The sequence below is a fragment of the Salmo salar genome, chromosome 22, assembly GCF_965601325.2.
Source record: "Salmo salar chromosome 22, fSalSal1, whole genome shotgun sequence".
Taxonomy (NCBI): domain Eukaryota; kingdom Metazoa; phylum Chordata; class Actinopteri; order Salmoniformes; family Salmonidae; genus Salmo; species Salmo salar.
In genome coordinates, this window is record NC_138312.1 from 25,883,799 (window position 1) to 25,907,709 (window position 23,911).

The following is a 23,911-nucleotide window of genomic DNA, read 5'->3' on the forward strand; positions in this document are numbered from 1 at the left end:
AAGCGAAGAGCATCCGTTCACTCACACCGCGTCTCACAAAGACAAATCTCCAATTTGGACTCCAGACCAAAGGACACATTTCCACTGGTCTAATGTCCATTGCCCATGTTTCTTGGACCAAGCAAGTCTCTTCTTCTTATTGGTGTCCTTTAGTAGTGGTTTCTTTGCAGCAATTCAACCATGAAGGCCTGATTCACACAGTCTCCTCTGAACAGTTGATGTTGAGTTGTGTCTGTTACTTGAACTCTGTGAAGCATTTATTTGGCCTGCAATTTCTGAAGCTGGTAACTGTCATGAAGTGAACTCTGGGTCTTCCTTTCCTGTGGTGGTCCTCATTAGATCCAGTTTCATCATAGCGATTGATGGTTTTTATGACTGCACTTGAAGAACATTGACATTTTCTGTATTGACTGACCTTCATGTCTTAAAGTAATCATGGACTGTCGTTTCTCTTTGCTTATTTGAGCTGTTCTTGCCATAATATGGACTTGGTCTTTTACCAAATAGGGCCCCCCCATGAAGCTGGTTGAGAGAATGCCAAGAGTGTGCAAAACTATCATCAAGGCAATAGTTGGCTATTTGAAGAATCTCAAATATAAAATATATTTTGATTTGTTTAACAGGTTTTGTGGTTACTACATGATTCCATATGTGTTATTTCATAGTTTTTATGCCTTCACTATTATTCTACAATGTAGAAAATAGTAAAAATGAAGAAAAGCCCTTGAATGAGTAGGTGTTCTAAAACTTTTGACCATTAGTTGATATACATGGCAAGGTAAGCAAGCATCTACTATGTTACGGTCAAGGAATTGATCACTTCTCCCAGCTAAAAGCACTGGACTCTTGGATGAAATCAGGTCTATGCTCTGAAAAAGTGTTGGATTTTATTTACAATTTCAATCTGTTTTGGGAGTGACCGCAGTTCCTAAAAAAGGGACAGCCTGCACCTGAACAGGAGAGGAGCTTGGATGCTGAGTGCTAACATTGAAAGACTACTTAAAAAGGGATGGGATATCAGTCCTTGCCCGGAGCAGGTAACCCTTATTGAGTCTTCTATTAATCCACATCCTCATTCGAGGCATAGACCAAATGGCACAGTTCTAAGCAATCTTTTATCTATACCATTTCAAGCCAACCGCATGGCTATTTCATATAAGGGTTATCTACTGATAATTAGCATGTTTGTGTTAGATACTCTGTCTGATATGAAATCCCGCAGTTGTGGATTTGAGCTGATTCATGTAAATGTCAGAAGTTTGATTTAGAAAATGGATCATATTGTACTTCTGTCTTCTCAAACACGGACAATTAGATAATTACTGAGACATGGTTAAAAAACAAGTCTGTGCCAGACTCTGATGTGTCTCTGAATGGATATAATGTTTATATATCTGACAGAGCTGGCAGGGGTGGGGGTGTTTCCATATTCATAAAGAACAACTTGAATGTTGCTGTGTGTATTACCATCTCTGTCCCAAAGCAATTTGAATGCCTAGTCTTAAATGTGTCCCTTTGTAAGAATGCCAAACTAATGTTAGTGGGAGTTTATCGCCTTCCCTCTGCCTCCGTATGTGCTGTCAGCAAATTGTCTGACCTGCTGTCTAACTATGCTAAATCCAAATTATTATTAGTGGGTGATCTTAATCTGCATTTGTTGAGGAAAATCTAAGGAAAAAGGCTAAGGAAAATCAAATCCTTGGTTCACACATGAATTGACTGAGAAATGACAGGAAAGAAATGTAGCTTGTGCTAAGGCTAGACTGAATGATTGTACGTCTGATTGGCAGTCCTCCAGACATTTGAGAAATAGATGGTTAGAAAAGCAAAATCAACATATTTCTTGAATTGTGTATCAGAGTGGTGGTAATCCAGCTAAGTTCTGGAAAGTGGTCAAATCTTTGAAACAAAACTCCACCCCCTCGTTGCCCCAACAGGCTTTGACAGCCTCTGGTCCCATTTTAGACAAAATGAAAATGTGTAGTGCTTTTAATAACCATTTTGCTTCAGCTGGCCACCTGTTTGAAAGAATAGTCTCTGAAACGGGGAGTCTTTTAGCCACCTCAGAACAGATTGTGGAGAATGATGCTCTAACAGACTCTGATACTTTATTTTAATTTCAACCATTTGACGTCTACGATGTATTAAAACAAATCAAATGTTATTGGTCACATACTATCACGACTTCCGCCGAAGTCGGCTCCTCTCCTTGTTCGGGCGGCGTTCGGCGATCGATGTCACCGGCTTTCTAGCCATCGCCGCTCCATTTCTCATATGTCCATTTGTTTTGTCTTGTTCCATACACACCTGGTTTTCATTCCATAATCACACTGCATGTATTTAGTCCTCTGTTCCCCTCCATGTCTTTGTGTGTAATTGTTTCGTGTTACGTGGTTATCGTTATGCGCCAGACTGGGTTTTCATGTTTCCGTGTTTTTTGCACACGGTTTGTTTATTTTGTATTACAGTGTCTTGTATTGAACATTTATCGCGCCTTACATTTTTGCCTTGTGGGCTGGAGGTTTTCAAGAAGCTGTGTTCTTCTGTTATTTTCTCTACTGCCATAATAAAGTGTGCGCTTGTTCAATACTCCCTGCTCTCCTGCACCTGACTTCTCCACCAGCAGCGCACAGCCCTGACACATACACATACTTAGCAGATGCTATTGCGGGTGTAGCGAAATGTGTTATGTTCCAAGCTCCAACAGTGTAGTAATATCTAACAATACAAAACAATACATGCAAATCTAAAAAGTTAAAGAATGGAATTAACAAATATATAAATATTAGGACGTACAATGTCAGAGTCTGGAATATTCTGTAAATATGCAGTATATGATGGTATGTATCGACCTTATAGACAGTATATGGATAGAATATGTAGTATATTAAGTGCCTTGCTAAAGATCCGTGTAAAGAAATCCACAGGGGCTGAGTCACTTGACCCATTCTTACTACAGCTCTCTGCCCCAGTCATTGTTTAACCTTTAACCTGTATATTTTACTTGACAATTGCTACTGGTGTTTTCCCTAAGATTTGGAAAGCAGCAGATGTACTCCCCTTACATAAAGGCGGAGATCCTTCTGATTTAGATTGGAGATGGGGCGGTAATTATCTTGCCTAGCCAGGGTACAAGAATCCCTGACCAACTCCCAGCTAAGAACTTGTTTAACTGCTCACTCTATTCTCAGTCTGGTTTTAGATCTGGATATAGCACTGTTTCAGCCACTCTGCTTGTGTTAGATGATGTGTTAAATTACAACAAAAAATAACATTGTGCTGCCCTATTTATAGACCTTTCTAAGTCATTCGACACCGTTGACCATTCTCTATCCATTAAAAACCTTGAGGCGTTACTACAGACCCGGGTTTGATCCCAGGCTGTGTCACAGCCGGCTGCGACCCGGGAGACCCATGAGGTAGCGCACAATAGGCCCAGCGTCGTCTGGGTTAGGGGAGGGTTTGGCCAGCTGGGATGACCTTGTCCCATCGCGCTCTAGTGACTCCTTGTGGCAGGCCGGGTGCATGGATGCTGACTTCGGTCGCCAGCTGTACAGTGTTTCCTCCGACACATTGGTGTGGCTGGCTTCCGGGTTAAGCGATCAGTGTGTCAAGAAGCAGTGCGGCTTGGCAGGGTTGTGTTTCAGAGGATGCATGGCTCTCGACCTTTGCCCCTGTTGGATATCACAAAATTGGGGAGAAAAATGGGTAAAAAAAAGTACGAAAGAAAACTAAAAACTTCAGAAATGGGCCTGGACAATAAGTATTGCAAACAGTATCTGACAGACAGGACACAATGTGTGCTTTCTGATGGTGTCAAGTCTAGTTTTCTCAATATTATGAAAGTTGTACCGCAGGGGTCGGTACCTGTTCTCTTTACTATTTACAGTATATAAATAATATTGGTCTATTTATTACATTCTGTAATATTCGTCTGTATGCAGACGATATGGTTATGTATGCCATTGCACCGACTGTTGACCAAGCTATGTTAGAGTTGCAATCTGATTTTGTTGCATTACAGAAAGCCCTTGATGATTTAAAACTTATTCTAAATATATGTTGTTCACTAATTCACTGAAAAATGTCTCAGATGGGCTACATATTCACTCATTGGGTGGCTCTCTCAATGAGCGGGATCCCGCTTATAAATATCTGGGCGTTTGGATTGATAAAGATCTAACGTTTAAAAAACATACTGATGAGCTAGATAAAAAGCTACAATTCAAAATGGGCATCTTTATTAGAAATAGATCTTGCCTCTCCATGAACAGCAGGAAGCAGATTGTGCAGTCAACTTTCCTGCCGGGGAGTTGGACGGAGACATGTTGGGCTGGGGAGAATGTGGGCTCCCGAGTGGCACAGCAGTCTAAGGAGAGTGCATCTCAGTGCAAGAGGCATCACTACAGTACCTGGTTTGAATACAGGCTGCATCACCTCCAGCCATGATTGGGAGTAGGGCGGCGCACAATTGGCCTAGCGTCGTCCGGGTTTGGCCGGGGTAGGCCATCATTGTAAATAAGAATTTGTTCTCAACTGACTTGCCTAGTTAAATAAAATAAATAAATAGGGGGGATAGGCCCACCACTTTTCGTTTCTATTTTCTTTACATACCAATTGTATTATTATGATAATTTCTCTGTATGTAATTCTTTTTTCTCCGTTTTTTTGGAGTGGCCTAGGATATAAACTTTGTAAATGTACATGAGTATTGTACCTGTAACCCCCCAAAAAAAGCAAAAAGATAATACAAGCAAAAATACAACAGCTTTTCTCCAGTTTCTTCATTCTCTTTATTGATGCTTCAGAGCAACTTGACTTACGTGACTTAGTCCTTTCAGCTCCTCAGCGGTGCATCTCCATCTAACTCTGTTCTGGAACGTTTTCTTGAAATAATTCCAGGTGGTTCCTGTCTTCTTCATCTCCTTCTCATTTGTCCTGTTCCATGCCTTTTTTGGGCGGCCAACCTTCCATTTGCCCTGTGGGTTCCACTCAGAGCAACAGAAAGTCTACTTAAAAATTAAGCTTTACAGTTCACACATACATACATACTCAAGCTGAGAATTTGCTTATTTTCTCAGATGTGCATTTATCAAAGCAACAATGAGGTATGTCTATTGTTGTCGAGAGGATTTATTAAAATACATTGAACAAATACACAAAGTACAAAGTAAAAGATTACAATTAACTTTTTTTCATTGATTTGCAATTTAGCACAAACATCTGTACCATTATAATAACACTGCTTGAATTCAATAGCTCTCTCAAAGCTAGCTACGCAGAGCAACCATCTCTTTCTTTACCAAAGTGAACCTTCATACAAAACATTTCACATGCTGTGCATTCTCTGCAACAAAGGTGCCTTTACCATGGTCTTTTGGTAGCTTTTGAAGCCTTGTTTATAAGCATGTACATATACTGTAAATATATTTATAATATTAGACTGAAGCCTTCTTACATACACATTACATTCATACTGACTTCAGTTTGATTGCATTTAATTTAAACAATTTGATTTCAGTCACTTCAGCACTCCGTAAGGAAACAGACGTGGATTTGATTGAACACATTCTGTGTGCACATTGCAGTTCTATGGCAACTACCCTGCAACATTCATTTTCTCTCACGCATACTATGAACACTGAACAAAAATATAAATGCAACATGTAAAATGTTGGTCCCATGTTTCATGAGCTGAAATAAAAGATCCCAGAAATGTTCCATACACACAAAAAGCTTATTTCTCTCAAATTTTGTGCACAAATTTGTTTATATCCCTATTAGGATGCATGTCTCCTTTGCCAATATAATCCATCCACCTGACAGGGGTGGCATATCAAGAAGCTGATTAAACAGCACGCTCATTACACAGGTGCACCTTGTGCTGGGGGCAATAAAAGGCCACTTTAAAATGTGCAGTTTTGTCACACAACACAATGCCACAGATGCCTCAAGTTTTGAGGGAGCGTGCAATTGACATGCTGACTGCAGGAATGTCCACCAGAGCTGTTGCCAGAGAATTGAAGGTTCATTTCTCTACCGTAAGCTGCCTCCTACATCGTTTTAAAGAATGTGGCAGTACGTCCAACCGGCCTCACAACCGCAGACCACGTCCAGCACAGTGGGGGAGAAACCCTTTTGTGGGGAAAAACTAATTCTGATTGGCTGGGCCTGACTCCCCAATGGGTGGGCCTGGTGGGTGGGCCTGGTCATGCTGCCACCCAGGCCCACCAATGGCTAAAACCCTGCCCAGTCATGTGAATCCATAGACTAGGGCCTAATTAATTCATTTCAATTGACTGATTTCCTTATATGAATTGCAACTAGGAAAAATCTTTTAAATTGTTGCATGTTGAGTTTATATTTTTTTCAGTATAGTTAGGTACATGATCGATAAGAGTATGAGAGAGACAAAACACTGGAAATCTTAGTATTTACATAGCATTGCTATTTGCTTCTGTCCAGTGACACTATTCCAATTTATGACAAGGTGTGGGTCTTGTCCAAACCATCCAAACCAACACTTTAGTCCACACAGGGACCCTCATATGACTTACAAATTGAGTAACAGGCTGAACAGAAACACTGGGACTGCACACTCCATGGACAGAACAGCACTGATAAACAGTCACTCAATTGGGTGCAAAATAATAGCTTACGAACTGATATGTGCCCTATTTGTTGAAATTCCTATCTCAACTTCAGGTGAAGTGCTTTGTCTGAGAAGACAGTGGCCCAATCCCAAATGGAGCCTTAAGACTTACAGTACGCCCTATGCCCTTGGGAGATCTTAGAGGATTTGACGGGTGTAAGCAATATGGTTATAGCTCCACCTTGCCCTATGATACACTATGTGGAAGTTTCACCATGTTGCTTATACCGTTCAAATCCTCTCAGACCTCCACAGGTGCATAGGGAGTAGGGCTTAGGGGTCCATTTGGGATCAGCCACTGAAACAATATGTAGTTACACATTCCAGCCAACAGAGGGCATGACAGAGCACCTCAGGAGGTTCATATAAAAAGCCTAAAGAGCAGAGCTACAATCAGACCCTGTATACAGGAATCTCTTCAGTTCAGGATGGTCCATTCACAATTTCTTTCTCAAAACCTCCACATACTGTAAGTGCTAGAGCCCTGTCATTAAAAACAATACAAATAGGTAATGCCTCTATTACTCTTTGAGAAAAATAAGAGCAAACATTGCAATGAGAAAATTGAATACACACATTCTTGAAGAATCTGAACAAATGAAGTCTCATTAAACATATAAACCAGTAGTTTCACTTTGGACAATCACATTAGCAGACAGATGGAATAAACAGTATTGTCAAGTGAATCCATGCTGTCGCTCTGATACAGTTTAGTCCTCACAACACGCAATGCAATAACCAGTTCTCTTCCAAGGAACCCATATATAAAAAGAAACATAAAAATACATTTTGATACTTTTACTGTAATGCTCTCCAACCTTGTTCCTTGATGGCTAATATCTATGAAGATTCTAATCTATTGATGATTGAATTAGCTATCTAATTCAACCACTGTCCTCACTTCTTAATGGAAACAATTTCACCCAAGTCTAAGATTATCAGCATACAATCTGGGACGTTAGCCATCCAGGACACGGAGTACGCAGCCGTCTTTTAGTGGCACTAAAGCAGTAAATACTGAAATAACACTTTACCTTAACATGAAGAACACACAATAAAGCACTTTTCATGGAAAACATGAAACCTAGGCCAAAAGGTGACGGACGCAGTGTCATAAGCACTTTTTTGTTTTAGCATTTCTCAAAATGGAAGAGGGAGGGAGGAGCTGTATGTGTAGCAGGCAACAGCCAATAATCACATTCAAATGTTAAAGAAATACATGTACTATACCATTGGCAGAAATAGGCTAGACTTGAGTCTCTTCTGAAATGTACAAATGGTTACAAACTGTACCACAGTTAGATATGTTCTGTAACTTCTATGTGATCGTCACTTTTTGCACTAATCCAGCCTGTTACATTGTTATGCATGTATGCATTAAATTCACAATGATTATGCAAGGCAAAATAAACAGCAGTCTCTTGAACTATGTACATTACAAAGGGGAACCCTTAGTATATTAGTAGCTAATGCAGCTCTGTAACTAGGATCCCTTTCTCCAGAGGCGGGAGATGGCAGTCTTTATGGGGTGAGGCATAGTGCAGCTGTACTTCCTTAAAGTCACTCTTATTCCTACAAGTTCCAAATCAAGGCTCTGCCATGAAACACATGTACTAAAAATGACCAGAGAATTGGCTGCTGTATGTGCACCCACTTATCATCTCTATAATTCTAGGAGGGGAGACTTATGCCTTCGTGGTTTTCCTTCTATTTGTATGTAGCTAAAGCACAAAGCTCCAGCAGAGGTCAGTCCCGATGCACAATGAATAGGCCAATGATGAACGCAGGAGGAAAAGACCCAGAACGAGGGAACGAGGGAGCAGAGTCAGGCCTAAATGGAATAAATAGACACAGATACGTCTCATTACAGCAGCCTTGGCACCTCCACTGGCTCATCTTCATGTGAACTTTGACTTTCCCAGCTCTCCCTGTAGCCAAGACAGGGCAGTTGCAGTCATCCTATAAGATCACCACGGTCGTGTTCCTCTGCCCAGCCGTTGCTGACACATGGCAGATCTTACAACCCCTGGATAGGTATTTTACGTATAGCAATGTGGTGCCCGATGGCACAGTCGATGGCGTAGCACCCAACCATTAGTTGATGCATGCAACGTCTGAGCAGGGGAACAAGCTTCCACATGTCAGGTAGCAGAGGTCGTATGAGGTCGTTTGACTCTCACGTCCTAATAGACAGTTCCTCTGCTTGACTCGCCAACCTAAGTCATAAAAGCAAATAGCTACTGCAAAGTATGTTGAAGAATCCTTGAAAGATAGAAGTGCAATTGATACGACAGACAGATACATCAGTGTAATGTTCTTAGTGTTATCCTATGATCCATAGACATAGAACTTCTTTAGGAGTTCTCTGGGGGGTTGATTCTGTAATCATTGATACAGTAGTTGACATCCCTTGGCTTGGCTGACTCCAGATCAGTTTTGGAGTAGATTATCTAATCTTCAATACAGATAACATCACTGGGCTTGCCTGACTTAAGGTCAGGGGTGGTGACATCTCTCAGGTGGTCGCAGGACTTCTTGTCCAAGTGGCTGGATGGCGGTGGGGGGCCGTTGGACACTAGAAAGGGAAAAATGATTGGGGGGGAGTGAAGGGATACCAAACAGGGATACCAAACAAAGGGTGCTCAGCAAAAGAGATAACCCAAATAAAATATTTGAAGCTATGTATTCCCTAACATATTATTAGAAAGAGAAGCAGAGCAGTAGTTCATCTTACAGTGCTCCCTCTTTTTCATACATTCTGTCCACGGCTGTTCAGCTGAAACATCTTGTCTTACAGTTAAAAGTCGTGTAGAGACAGGCCACTTACCACTGACATAGGGTCCCAGGGGCATCTGGCTATAGTTGACCATGGCCTCACCTGCAGGCCCCCGGAAACTGCCCCCAAAGCCAGTGCTGTACATCTGGGAACAGGCAAATGAGCCCTGGCCGAACGGCTGGAGGTAGAGTAAACATTTTACACATCCTGTCAATGATGGAATCAACCAAAACTACCTATCACCATAACAGAGCCAATGACAGTACAGTACCTGTTGGGGCGGAGGTTCGTTGCCGCGGCTGGTGAGGCGGCTGAGGATGCTCCTCTCAGACATCTGCAGACGCGAAGACACTGGGGGGATCCGGGACAACATGTTAGGAAGCCGCGTCACATCCGCCTTCATGTCACTTAACAGCTCCTCCAGCTGGTTCAGTACTGGAACACACACACACACACACACACACACACACACAGACACAGACACAGACACAGACACACACAGACACACACAGACACACACACACACACACACACACACACACACACACACACACACACACACACACAGTCAATAACAAGAATGCACTTACGTATCCAATCTTATCTACAGTTCATGCAATGCTTAATTATTATTCACCCAGATCTTGAGTTTGTAGACAGTGTTTTAGTCCTGCTGCTGTGTACACACTGGGAGATGACAGACCTTTGTGCAGCACGGCGTTGGCTGGCTTGTTTCCAGCCAGAGACTCCTTGGACAGGTGCTGGTGAGACTCAGCCAGACACTCCACCTCAGCAAAGCGAGTGTTCAGGGCCATGGCCGGGTGGCTGGGGTCCTGGGTCATATTCAGGTACGCTGCCCTCCTCAACTGCTCCTCTATCACCAGAGCCTGCTCCAACAGCTAGGGCAGAGTGGGAGGGTGGGAGAGAAATGTCAATGAAATTGAGAGAGAGCGAGAGAGAGAGAGAAGGGGGGTGGTGAGAGAGAGAGAGAGCGAGAGAGAGAGAGGGGGGGTGAGAGAGAGAGAGAGCGAGAGAGAGAGAGAGGGGGGTGAGAGAGAGAGAGAGCAAGAGAGAGAAGGGTGGTGAGAGAGAGCGAGAGAGAGAGAGAGAGCAAGAGAGAGAGGGGGGGTGGTGGTGAGAGAGAGAGAAAGAGGGGGAGATTGAATGTTGCCTTCAGTTGTCTTGTCCACTTTTCAGATTCAAGGTGTTCACAGATGTGTTTGTATGACAGCGATAAGCACTTTACCTTAAAGCGACGAGCCAGGAACTTGTTCTTCATCTCCAGGTAATTTCCCTTGTGCATCTCAGTCTTGAAGGGCTCATTGTGGATGGCATAGCGTGGGTCGTTCTGAATGTCCTGCCAGCGGGCATAGCCATGTCTGAGGTTCCCCCGTAAAGGAAAACAAACATGATAAAAGGGCTTCACATCACAAACAGAGAGACCTGCACACTGTGAATTCCGAACAGCTGTGTTAGATGCAGAGGAAGGATACGTTACGATGCCAGCCAGTAGCCAGTAGTCGTGGCGACGGTGCCAGATGTCATACATCTTCCCAGATGACACAGCAGCCCGCTCCTCGTTCTGCCACAGGGTGTGCAGCTCTGAGATATAGTAACACATCAGATCATACTTCTACACTATATAGACAGAAGTATGTGGACACCCCTTCAAATGAGTGGATTCGGCTATTTCAGCCACACCCATTGCTGACAGGTGTTTAAAATCGAGCACACAGCCATGCAATCTCCATAGTCAAACATTGGCAGTATAATGGCCTTACTGAAGAGCTCATTGACTTTCAACGTGGCACCGTCATAGGATGCCACCTTTCCAACAAGTCAGTTCGTAAAACTTCTGCCCTGCTAGAGCTGCTCCGGTCAACTGTAAGTGGTGTTATTGTGAAGTGGAAATGTCTAGGAGCAACAACGGCTCAAACGCGAAGTGGTAGGCAAGACAAGCTCACAGAACGAGACCATAGAGTGCTGAAGCGCATAAAAATTGTCTGTCCTAGGTTGCAACACTCTCTACCGAGCTCTAAACTGCCTCTGGAAGCAACGTCAGCACAGTCAGCACAATAACTGTTCGTGGGAACTTCATGAAATGGGTTTCCATGGCCGAGTAGCCGTACACAAGCCTAAGATCACCATGCGCAATGCCAAGCGTCGGCTGGAGTGGTGTAAAGCTCGCCGCCATTGGACTCTGGAGCAGTGGAAACGTGTTCTCTGGAGTGATGAATCATGATCTGGCAGTCCGAAGGACGAATCTGGGTTTGTCGAATTCCTACCTGCCCTAATGCATAGTGCCAACTGTAAAGTTTGGTGATGGAGGAATAATGGTCTGGGGCTGTTTTTCATGGTTTGGACTAGGCCCCTTAGTTCCAGTGAAGGGAAACCTTAACGCTAAAGCATACAATGATATTTTAGATGATTCTGTGCATCCAACTTGTGGCAACAGTTTGGGGAAGGTCCTTTCCTGTTTCAGCATAACAATGCCCCCATTCACAAAGCGATGTCCATACAGAAATGGTTTGTTGAGATTGGTGTGGAAGAACTTGACTGGCCTGCAGAGAGCCCTGAACTCAACCCCATCGAACACCTTTGGGATGAATTGGAAAGCCTACTGTGAGCCAGGCCTAATTGCCCAACATCAGTGCCCGACCTCACTAATGCTCTTGTGGCTGAATTGAAGCAAGTCTGGAGTGCTGTACTTCCCATTGACATGCTCAAACTCCTGGACCTGGCTACAGACACAACAGTGAGTTAACAATCTAACAACAGAAGACTTGGATTTCTCCACCATTCTAGACTTGTTGCATTTTATTGAAGGCATGCTATCTAAAACCTGATGCTAGAGGCAGGGAACCAGCTTTACTCAATCTAAACATAAGCTACAAGACATTTCTCAACCCTGTTAGGATGTAATGTTCCATCATCTAGTGGAAAGCCTTCCCAGAAGAGTGGAGGCTGTTATAGCAGCAAAGGGTGGACCAACTCCATATTAATGCCCACGATTTTGGAATGAGATGTTTGACAAGCAGGTGTCCAAATACTTTTGGTCATGTAGTGTATGTAGTGTTCCTACACCTTAGCTGTTTCTCCTGCTCATACCTCACCTGTGAAGCCTCCGTCGGCAATGTTGAACATGAACCTCATCTTGAAACCATTCTTCTCCAGTAATTCCCTCCTGACCTCCTCCATCTCCTCCTGTGCTTCTTTTTCTCCATTCAGCCGTCCCTCGGGCACGAGCAAGTCCTCGCTCTTGGCCTCGTCTGAAACAACTAAGGAAATGGAACAACTAGCTCACATTTTTGAGGTCCTCTTTCAGCAAAAAGTGTCACTCAAAGAGTGACAAGGTTTTAATGTTTTTCGCTGTTCCGCAAATACCTGGATTCAGTTCTTTCTCCTCAGGTTTGGCTGGGGCAGGATCACTGTCTCCTTTTTCTAAGGACTTCTCTGTCTCTCGACAGGGCTCCGCTAGAGGGTCATTGACAAACAGATGACCACATCAGAACAGAGACATGTCACAACTAATTTTTATGAAGTGGGACAAACCAAAGCCATTACACCAACCATTTACACCTCATTTGATTATAATAACCATGTAATGCACTGCTCACCTTTTGGTGAGCTTTGATTGGACGACAGCTCTGTCTGTATGGATGGAGGCGCTTTAGGATTGATGGATGGCTCTATCAGTGTGGAGGGTATGTCTGTCATTTCACTACTCTCCTCTGAGGAGACTGGTTTGTCCTCTGTGCTGCCTTTCGCTGTCTCATCACTGTCAGGAGTGATGTCCGTCTTCTCTACCTGGGAAGATGACTCTGTACTAACATGAGTCTGGAGAGACAACCATCACAGATGGAGAGGGAGTCAGAGTAAAACAAAAAGGAGACAGTTTACTTTAAAAGGTGACAGTTAGAAGGTGGCATGTGTTTTGTATTATAATAATAATTAAATTATATGTATGGGGAGATGTATGAAGACAGTAAAGGATAGAGGGATGAGAAGGATAAGAGAGGGGAATAAAGGGACATTTCTGAAGAAGCGTGAACTCTGACCTCCAGTTCTGGTAGCTTCTTGCATTCCTGTTCTGTGGGCTCCTTGTCTTCAGCAGGCCCTGAGATCGAGTCCATCTTCTCTGTAAAAACAGCAAAACAATCACCAACAGTGTCTTTCATTTCCTGTCTAATGAATCTAACAAACTACGCTGAGATCTGAAACACACACACATACCACACACACTGGACAGGATGAGGATGTGACTCTGACCTGGTGGGACAGGACTTCCAGGAGGCTGGGGTGTGGCTGCAGGGCTGGCAGGGACGGGGGTGTTGGGGTCAGAGGACAGACTCTCCGTCAGTTTCTTCAGCTCCAGTCCAATAGGGATCAGGTCTGGAGTGCTGTATTTCCCATTGACATGCTCAAACTCCTGGACCTGGATACAGACACAACAGTGAGTTAACAATCTAACAACAGAAGTAACTGGATTTCTCCACCATTCTAGACTTGATGCATTTTATTGAAGGCATGCTATCTAAAACCTGATGCTAGAGGCAGGGAACCAGCTTTACTCAATCTAAACCTAGGCTACAAGACATTTCTCAACCCAGTTAGGAGGCTAACTTACTGCTTTCTGCTGGGTTTTATTAATGTAACTATGGAGTCATTGGATGACTGGTTGATGTGTACCTTTTTCCTGACCAGAGACATAACCCCAATCCTGGTGAGGACATGCTGGCGGGACAGCCCTTCTCGTGGAACCCCATCTGCAAAGGTCTCCGCCCCATCTGCCCCGGGCTCACAAAGATGTCTCATGAACAGGGACACGTAGGCCCTAATAGAGACATGGTCACATTCATACAGCTAATCAATTTCCGATCATAGTAACAAAGATACTTGAACTGGGGCCTCCCGAGTGATGCAGTGGTCTAAGACACTGCATCGCAGTGCTAGCTGTGTCACTAGAGATTCTGGGTTCGAGTCCAGGCTCTGTCGCAGCTGGCCGCGCCCGGGAGACCAATGGGGTGGCGCACAATTGGCCCAGCGTCGTCCGGGTTAGGGGAGGGTTTGGCCGACAGGGATGTCCTTGTCCCATCGCAGACTAGCGACTCCTGTGGCGGGCTGGGCGTAGTGCCCACTGACACAGTCCCAAGATGTACGGTGTTTCCTCCGACACATTGGTGCGGCTGGCTTCCAGGTTAAGTGGGCATTGAACTGAACTGTAGCTCAGTTGGTAGAGCATAGTGTTTGGCAACGCATGGTGTTTGCAACACCATGGTTGTAGGTTCGATTCCCACGGGGGGGCCAGCACAGAAAACAAATGTATGAAATGAAATCTATGCATTCACTACTGTAAGTCGCTCTGGATAAGAGCTTCTGCTAAATGACTAAAATGTAAATGTAAGAAGCAGTGCGGCTTGGCTGGGTTGTGTTTCGGAGGACGCGCGGCTCTCGGCCTTCGCCTCTCCCGAGTCCGTACGGGAGTTGCAGCAATGAGACAAGACAGTAACTACCAATTGGATACCACGAAATTGCGGAGAAAAAAGGGAAGAAAAAAATAACTAAATAGAAAAAGATACAACAAAAAATATATAATATTTTTTTTAATACTTCAACTGACATTGTCTTGCATTTCGTATGAGAGTTAACAGTAGACTGCAGCTGAACCCCAGTTAAAATAACCCTGAGTACAGGAGGAGCTTTAAATACCTGAACTCTTTCTCACTCTTCCCTCTCAGGTCTCTGACCAGCCAGTGAGAGTTGAAGGCGTCCTGAGGAGGCATGCCCCAGCGCATGATAGCGTTGAGGAAGGCCTTCCGCTGACGGGCGTTGAACCCCAGCACCTGGCACAGGGCATTATACCCATTGGTCAAATCAATGTGCATACACATGTTGTCTACTACATTAAAACCAGAGTGCTTTCTTCCTTACCTCGATGTTGCCCCCTACGCGTGCCAGCAGGGGTGGCAGAGGTTTGTCCCTGTCACTCTTCAGCTGCCTGCGAGAATGCCTGCGCCCACCTACAGAGAAACACCCCCCCCCACCACCATCAGCCAGGTGCCTCAGCAACATCTTATCAATGATAGGTTCCAGGCCCATCTACACAGGACAGAGCAGGCACTGAGAGAGTTAGTTATCTATAACGTAGTGATTACGCAGGTCTCATTGACACCCACCTTCCGGCCTCTCCTCGAAATCTTCGTCCTCGTCCTCGGACCCCACGGAGTACTCGGAATGATTGTCTGAAAGATCATCCTGCCACTCTGAGCCACAGATCAGATCAGAGAGAAACAGCACAGTGCATTCACTTGTGTAGGGGCCTACTGGGGGAGGAGGGGAGGGAGGGCTAGCACCGCAGACCGCTACAGTGGGCATGCACACTAACACTACTCCACTACACCACAGGGGGGCAGGCATTCTTTCAAAAACTACTACTGACTAGCAGCAGAGCCTCTGTCTGTTCTGTCCTTCCAGCCACTACACTGGTGGACTGTGCACTTCATCAACACTTCATGTCTCTGAGTGTGCATTTGCTTTAGATGGGTTTAAATGTTTCCCTTTCAGTCTCAAATGCCTGTTGTTGAACTATGGGGTGTAGTGTTATAAGAGGAACTCTACACAACTTACATACTGCAACGCTATAAGCAATATAAAGCAATCAAGCTTCTAAATGTGCTACTATTTTCAAGCAAGCTGCTATAGTTTTTGAGAAAGATAATTTGAAAAATACAATTTTACTGAGTAAATGTATTTATTGGTTTCTTTTCAAGATGAAAGTGTGATGAATTGAAGGTTATTTGTTGATGTAAAAATATACATTTACCGATTGTAAGGTTGTGTCATTAGATTTGGGGTGGGGTCATGCAAAATTATTAGGAAAAAAATGGCCAAAACAAATGGGGTCCCCACTGAAAAAGTTTGAATACCACTGTTCTAGAGTGATGCTAAGTTCACTCAAATGTTTTCTAAAAGGAGGGGGACCAATAAGCATAGCATTACTGTTACAGTAAAGGGATACTTCAGGATTTTGGCAATGCAGCCCTTTATCTACTTCCCCAGAGTCAGATGAACTCATGGATCAATTTTTTATACTCTGCATCCAGTATGAAGTAAGTTAGAGGTAGTTTTGTGAGCCAATGCTAACTATCATTAACACAATAACTAAAAGTCTATGGTATCTACTAACATGCTAGCAGTTAATACGTCCAGTCATTGAGTTAGCAGTTGCACTAACGCTAGAGACATGAAAATGGTATCCATGAGTTCATCTGACTCTGGGGAAGTAGATAAAGGACTTCATTGCCAAAATCCTGAAGTATCCCTTTAAAGCAGAAGAGAATAGCAGGCCAGAGTGTACAGCACAGTATGAGGCAAACCTTGGTCCTCCTGAGACGTGTCGTTGTAGTTGACCTGCTTGCGGATGCGTTTGCCTTTTCCCAGGTTGCGGGCCAGGTCCTCCTGTTGCTGCTCATAATGGTGCCTCAGCAGCTTCTCCCAGTAGTCTGGATCCACATTCTCCTCCTGCTTAATGATCTCCCGCTGGGGCTCCTCCTGAAGACACACGCATGCACACAACGTGAGAATACTGAACAAGGATACTATTGGGTAAACAAAATGGTTGGCTACTACTGAATAAACACTGGTAATCAATGAGAATACAATGAAGAGACTGCTGAATACTCACACATACACACTGTGAGAATACATAACAGAGCCACTCCTAGACATAACAACGCCCATGCTGACTGAGTGTGTGTCCTCACCTCTGCGTCCTCGTCTTTGACCACGTACTGGGCCACCTTGAAGGAGCTGAGGTATTCGTTCATGTTCTGGATCTCAGTGTCCTCCGTGGCATTCTGGCTGCGGTCCAGCAGCTTGGAGATGGCATTGTCATCATAGTGAATGACACTACCCTCATCTCCATCCTTTATGTCCCCTGGAATAAACACGAGTATCACAATATATCAGAGGGATACAGGCTGGTTTACTTTACATCCATGTCAAATCTAGAAACAATATTACAAGAATGCAAATTGGTTAAATGTTCAGTTCAAAACTGACTTTTCAAAGAAAAATGCTAAACCCTTGGGGTGAATTGTATATTGATCCCATACAATAATCCCTACTCTGTTTTTTTCATTTATTTATTTGGCGACCCCACTGCAGTTCCTCCGCGACCCCAACTTTGAAGCCCACTGCTCTAGATATACCTCTGGTAACACGAGTGGCACACTATAGCCTTTCCCTGGCTGTGTGTCCATAACTATAGCAGCTTGCTTGAAAATAGTGGCACATTTAGAAGCTTGATTGCTTTATATTGTGACACAGTGTAGTCAGTGTGCGTACCATTATTCTTACAGAGTTTTTGATGGGAACCCATGGCCCGTGCGGCTGCCTCCATCTCGTCCTTGAAGAGTTCCTCGGTGCCGAACTTGAGGATGTCGTCCAGCTCCTGTTTGGACATGGAGCCGGTCTTGGAGCCCAGGCCGGGCCTCACCACCAGGTGGGTCAGCATCATCTTCCTCTTGGCCACCTGGGTGATGCGCTCCTCCACGCTAGCTCGCGTCACAAAGCGATAGATCATCACCTTCTTATTCTGACCTATACGGTGGGCCCTGCTGAATGCCTGCAGCAGAGAGATGGAGGGAGGGAAAGAGAGAGCGGCAGAGACAGTTACAGAGTTAGAAATAAAGAAACATAACAGGGAGTCAAGGAGGAAGACAAATAGAACGAGATAACACTGTGAGGGTTATAATGCATTCAGAAGACAGTATACTGTATGTAGAGTATGCCTGTGTTAGTGTGTACCATGTCCCACAGTACCTGGATATCGTTGTGAGGGTTCCAGTCTGAGTCGTAGATGATGACGGTGTCTGCCGTGGCCAGGTTGATGCCCAAGCCTCCAGCTCGGGTGGAGAGCAGGAAGCAGAACTGCTGAGCACCCGGTGCTGCAGTAGGAATCAAGGCGCACAGTCAATGAGTGAGTGAGTACGCGAGTGTGAGTGCTGTTTGTGCTCCCTGCTGGAGAAAGACAGAACAGCAGCGTAACTCACCGTTGAAGCGGTCGATAGCCTCCTGTCGTAGTCCCCCTGTGATGCCTCCATCAATGCGTTCATATTTGTAGCCCTCGTATTCCAGAAAGTCCTCAAGCAGATCCAGCATCTTAGTCATCTGGGAGAAGATGAGAACTCTGTGTCCTTCATCTTTGAGTTTCTTTAGCATCTTCTGGAGCAGGGTGAGTTTGCCTGAGGACTTGACCAGCTGGTTCCCATCATAAGAGCCATTGGATAACACTGGTGCTTCCTGCATATACACAATGAGCAAATAACCCAACAAGAGACCACAGCCCCGTACACACAGACAGTCAAGTCTCACTGATAAACAAACATACCTGCATGTTGGCAACCTATCAACTTCTACAATACACACCAGTGGAGGCTGCTGATGGGAGGACGGCTCATAATAATGGTTGGAATGGAGTCAATGGAATGTTACCAACCACATGGAAACCACATCATTGATGTGTTTGATACCATTCCATTCACTCCATTCCAGCCATTATTATGAGCTGTCCTCCCCTCAGCAGCCTCCACTGATGCACACATTTAGAAACACACAAGTCCTCCTAAACATCAGTCCCTCCCCGCAGCCCTTAGCATGGCCTCCCCCCTCTGCCCCCTCTCCTTCTCCCCTCCCTCCCTCCCTCCTCCCTCTACCCGGAGAGGGATCCCATCTCTCCTCCCTCCCTCACCACGGCTGCCACGGGGAACAGGTAGGGGTGGTTGCAGCACTTCTTCAGGTCCATCATGATGTTGAGCAGGGACACCTGGTTTCCCCCGCCCTTGGAGTTGAGCGCCTCAAAGTTCCGCGTCAGGATGAACTTGTAGTACTTCCTGTGGGTCAGAGGTCAAACATGAAAGGTGGGATAGGCCTGGGGGAACAACTCTGAAGAGGTTTTATACAACAATGGGAGGTCCAATAGAAAAGTACTAGAAGAGGACTAACTAACTTCTGCATGGGGCTGAGCTCCACTCGTACAATGAGCTCTGTCTTGGAAGGCATGTTCTTGAAGACGTCAGCCTTCAGTCTCCTGAGCATGTGTGGGCCCAGCAGATCATGCAGCTTCTTGATCTGGTCCTCCTTGGAGATGTCTGCAAACTCCTCCAGGAAGCCATCCAGGTTACTGCACACAGAGCGAGCACAGACACAGCAAAACGGTTTATAGACACCACTTATAGACAGCACAATCCCCATTTCTTCCAGTCGATGTTAAGAGGAGCAACTGACTCTTAAGTGTCCGCCATGGCTTTAGGCTGTACTGTAAGCCTTAGTATGCAGGGATTTGAAAGGAGAACCCTGTGGTAACCATTGAATGTCCCTCAGCATTAGGTCTTTACTCTCTGCTACTGCAGCAGGTAAGAGGCCCAAGAGGCAGGCTGCCAGGCTAATGGATGGCCCCAGGAGGAAGTACAGTACAGCTCTTACTTGAATCTCTCTGGGGTGAGGAAGTTGAGCAGGTGAAACAGCTCCTCCAGGTTGTTCTGCAGAGGAGTACCAGTCAGTAGCAGCTTATAGTAGATCTTATAACCGTTGAGAATTCTGAAAAACTGAGGAACAGTGACAGCGACATTAGACACTCAACCAAGCCACAAATAACGTTGAGTCACAATGCTATACAAGGTTGATGATGTTGAAAAGGGAGGAGATAGATAAGATACTGATAATAGATTGTAACGAAATCAGAATTTGGACCTTAAGGAACACTATTAGCCAATTTACCGTTCACCAGTGACAAAGAAAATAAAGACCAATTACATCCATTTGTAGAATGCATTGGTTTAATTTGAGGTGGGTTACCTTTGACTGGTTGTTCTTCAGTCTGTGGGCCTCGTCCACCACTAGACAGGCCCAGTTAATGGAGCCCAGAATGGTCTGATCGATGGTGATTAGCTCATATGACGTCAGCAACACATGGAACTTGATGGCCGTGTCTTTCTGTCAAGACCGAAACAGAGAGTCTATATATGACCACCACTCTCCTTTGGCCTGTAAATGACATGCTTGTCGATGTTTACTGAGATTCAATACATTGTAAGTGTAGTTTATAGGGATACCTTCATACGGAAGACCTTGCGGCCTGTTTTGACCACACTGTCCTCAAAGGTGAACTCGTTCTCCCTAATGACCGCCCGGCTTTCTTTGTCCCCAGTGTAGGTCACCACGTAGAAGTCTGGGGCCCACATCTCAAATTCCCTCTCCCAGTTGATGATGGTGGACAGGGGGGCACTGACCAGGTACGGCCCTTTGGAGTGACCCTGAGAGGGGAGGACATGTTTCAGCCTTGTTTCAGTCATGACTAAGGACACTATTTGACGATATACGCAACAGATATTGCATTACTTTCATCACAACTGATTCTATTGTGTTCTATTGTATTTACTTAATAACGTCATAGAACATTAATACTAAACAAATAGACCCCTGTCCTGTATGAGCCGGTTCTCCTCACCCACCTCCTTGTAGAGTGAGTAGAGGAACACGATGGTCTGGACAGTCTTGCCAAGGCCCATCTCGTCTGCCAGGATAGTGTCTGTGCCCTGTGCCCAGGAGAACCGCAGCCAGTTCAGACCCTCCAGCTGGTACGGGTGCAGGGTTCCCCCAGTGGCATTGATGTACCAGGGTTGATGTTCAAACTTGATGGTAGGCTAGTGACGGAGAGAGAACAACCAGAGGTGTATCAGCTTATTGTTAAGCCAATAGTACAGTATGTTTTAGTCCCTAGTAATGATTCCCACTCACATCTATAATTGGAGCGTTAGGAGGGATTTCTCTCTCCCTCCTCTTCTCCTCCTCTTTGCCCTTCTTTCCCTTTCTCACAACTAAAGGGCGCTGGTCGTCACCAATCATCTGCTCCCTGTCAAATCACAGGAGACGTCAGCAAACAGTCTACTCAGGTTGTGAAATCATTTGAAATATGTTTGTCTGAAAGTGCATGCGTAAGAGAGAGAGAAAGAGAGAGATACAGTGAAAGAGAGAGAGACAGAGACACTTCTGTGAGTATTATGTTTACTGTTAATTTGTATTGTTTATTTCACTTTTGTATATTATCTACTTCACTTGCTTTGGCAATGTTAACATATGTTTCCCATGTCAATAAAGCCCCTTGAATTGAATTGAATTGAGAGAGAGAGAGAGAGAGAGAGAGAGAGAGAGAGAGAGAGAGAGAGAGAGAGAGAGAAAAAAGTGTGAGTTCTGAGCTGACCTGTGGTCCCAATAGGAGTGTTTGGCGTTGTGATACTCAGGGACGTCAAAGTCATCCACCTCCCAGGTGCACTGGTCATAGGGCAGGTCTCTCCACTTGATCAGGTAGTGCACATCCCCATCCTTATCATAACTGTAGGGAACGCAAGGAACAATGACAATCACAACTCTGGGAGCTTCAGAATACCAAAGGAAAGGTTGCAATTACATATTTCAAACCTGGGACAAAAATGTATGGTTGAGAATCCTGTCTCTAGTTTATTCCACTGTATATCAAGTGCTGAGCGTGAGTCTGGGTGAGAGAATGTCCCGACAGGGAGAGGAAGGTGTGTGAGTCTGGGTGAGAGAATGTCCCGACAGGGAGAGGAAGGTGTGTGTGTCTGGGGTGAGAGAATGTCCCGACAGGGAGAGGAAGGTGTGTGAGTCTGGGTGAGAGAATGTCCCGACAGGGAGAGGAAGGTGTGTGAGTCTGGGGTGAGAGAATGTCCCGACAGGGAGAGGAAGGTGTGTGTGTCTGGGGTGAGAGAATGTCCCGACAGGGAGAGGAAGGTGTGTGTGTCTGGGGTGAGAGAATGTCCCGACAGGGAGAGGAAGGTGTGTGTGTCTGGGGTGAGAGAATGTCCCGACAGGGAGAGGAAGGTGTGTGAGTCTGGGTGAGAGAATGTCCCGACAGGGAGAGGAAGGTGTGTGTGTCTGGGGTGAGAGAATGTCCCGACAGGGAGAGGAAGGTGTGTGTGTCTGGGGTGAGAGAATGTCCCGACAGGGAGAGGAAGGTGTGTGTGTCTGGGGTGGGCACCTGTGGTTGAGGATTCTGTGGATGACCATCCACTCTGGCTTGATGCCGTAGCGGTAGAATCTCTCCTCCATGGCAGCGTATTGCGGGTCTTTACTCTTCCTCTTCTCGTTGTTCAGCTCCTCCTCCCCAGAGCCGTAGTCATACGGAGGGGGCTCGTCCATGTCGTTCTTACGCTGGTAGTTACGGTACATCACCGCGTGGTACAGCTCCAACTGCACACACCACAGACAAGACCAACGATGCTGCAGAACATTCTTGTCGTATTTGTGACAATGTGCTGTAGCAAATGTAGAGTCTTGTAACTTCTGCAAACTAGATTTTTAAAGTGAGAGTAAGCCAGTATATTTCACCATGGCTGACTTTCAAACACTGACAAACCCCTCAGCAGCAGTCAAACAGACAAATGTGTGTCTCACCTGCAGTTCACTGACCCAGGAGCAGTGCCAGTAGGAGAGACCAGCCCACTTGACAAACAGCTCCCTCTCCGGGTGGCCCTTCAGGGGGGGCTTTACCAGCGGGTCCACAGTCTCTCCATCGGGGCCAGGGGGCACCTCAGTTGGTAAGGGGGGGTCCCCCCAAATCCAGTGGAGAATCCTCTGTACTTTCCCCTTCGGAGGTGGGCACTAGAGGGGAAAAGAGAGTTGTGCGAGACAGCATGGCATTATCTCTCTGTTCTCTCTTGGGAGCCTGCACAGAGAATGACACTTTCATTTTGTTTCCAGCAGTCTATTTTAATAATGGAGAGCCAAGTGCATTCTCAAAAATAACATGGTTCATCAACTGGATCATCCCACTGACTGGTGGGAGAACTTGTCACTCACCATGCAGCGTGGGCACAGCCACTCCCCATTGGGTATCTCAGGCAGTGGAGGGTTGAGGCAGTGGATATGGTAGGAGGAGGGGCAGGTGTCACAGCACAGCAGCTCCCCTCCGTCTTTACACACTCTGCAGAACTCCAGGTGGTCGTCCTCTTCCTCAACCGCAACCTCTTCTTCCTCATCGTCATCATCTTTGGCCTCCCACTGGATGCCCTCCTTCTCCTGAATGCACAGATGAGGGATAGTGATAATGTGTATTTTTCTACAATGTGATAGTGATGATGTACTTCTGTTGTGTTTAGTGATAGTCCAGGTTAAGGTGTACTACTCACACAGTGGGGGCAGCTCCACTTGCCCTCGGGAGCTTTCTCCAGCTCGGGGTCCAGACACACCAGATGATAGGCTTTGGGACAGGTGTCACACAGGATGATCTCCCCTCCCTGCTGGCACACCTCACAGTAGTCCTGGTGGTCTGTCTCATAGCCGTCCCCATCCTCTCCTGAACACAAGACAGGAAACACAGATAAAAGTCAATGTAGTCTGTGTCTTCACACACACAGCAGTGACAGTCATTAGGTTATGAGGGTTTTGAAAAGGTAGGAGGATAT

General features: G+C 45.4%; 1 protein-coding gene across 3 annotated transcripts in view; it reads right to left on the reverse strand.

Moving 5' to 3' along the window:
- Positions 1-5,117: 5,117 nt before the first annotated feature.
- Positions 5,118-23,911, reverse strand: part of LOC106582976 (ATP-dependent chromatin remodeler CHD5) — a 37,465-nt gene continuing 18,671 nt past the window's right edge. The window contains exons 8-39 of one of the 3 annotated variants that reach the window (XM_082967445.1): positions 23,636-23,802; positions 23,307-23,525; positions 22,902-23,108; positions 22,486-22,697; positions 21,691-21,822; positions 21,228-21,342; positions 20,942-21,133; positions 20,543-20,743; positions 20,286-20,423; positions 19,914-20,035; positions 19,438-19,611; positions 19,180-19,321; positions 18,482-18,731; positions 18,252-18,376; positions 17,787-18,054; positions 17,192-17,364; positions 16,805-16,979; positions 15,605-15,691; positions 15,360-15,448; positions 15,138-15,271; positions 14,118-14,262; positions 13,698-13,863; positions 13,487-13,566; positions 13,046-13,265; positions 12,813-12,902; positions 12,542-12,706; positions 10,922-11,030; positions 10,675-10,807; positions 10,132-10,327; positions 9,700-9,863; positions 9,480-9,606; positions 5,118-9,227 (exon numbers count right to left, since the gene is read on the reverse strand). In XM_082967445.1, coding sequence (XP_082823571.1) covers positions 9,103-9,227; positions 9,480-9,606; positions 9,700-9,863; positions 10,132-10,327; positions 10,675-10,807; positions 10,922-11,030; positions 12,542-12,706; positions 12,813-12,902; positions 13,046-13,265; positions 13,487-13,566; positions 13,698-13,863; positions 14,118-14,262; positions 15,138-15,271; positions 15,360-15,448; positions 15,605-15,691; positions 16,805-16,979; positions 17,192-17,364; positions 17,787-18,054; positions 18,252-18,376; positions 18,482-18,731; positions 19,180-19,321; positions 19,438-19,611; positions 19,914-20,035; positions 20,286-20,423; positions 20,543-20,743; positions 20,942-21,133; positions 21,228-21,342; positions 21,691-21,822; positions 22,486-22,697; positions 22,902-23,108; positions 23,307-23,525; positions 23,636-23,802 — 5,042 coding nt within the window. In that variant the 3' untranslated portion in view covers positions 5,118-9,102. Of the gene's footprint in view, positions 9,228-9,479; positions 9,607-9,699; positions 9,864-10,131; positions 10,328-10,674; positions 10,808-10,921; positions 11,031-12,541; positions 12,707-12,812; positions 12,903-13,045; positions 13,266-13,486; positions 13,567-13,697; positions 13,864-14,117; positions 14,263-15,137; positions 15,272-15,359; positions 15,449-15,604; positions 15,692-16,804; positions 16,980-17,191; positions 17,365-17,774; positions 18,055-18,251; positions 18,377-18,481; positions 18,732-19,179; positions 19,322-19,437; positions 19,612-19,913; positions 20,036-20,285; positions 20,424-20,542; positions 20,744-20,941; positions 21,134-21,227; positions 21,343-21,690; positions 21,823-22,485; positions 22,698-22,901; positions 23,109-23,306; positions 23,526-23,635; positions 23,803-23,911 lie in introns of all 3 variants that reach the window. The other 2 variants (XM_014166635.3, XM_014166631.3) reach the window with 2 other exon arrangements.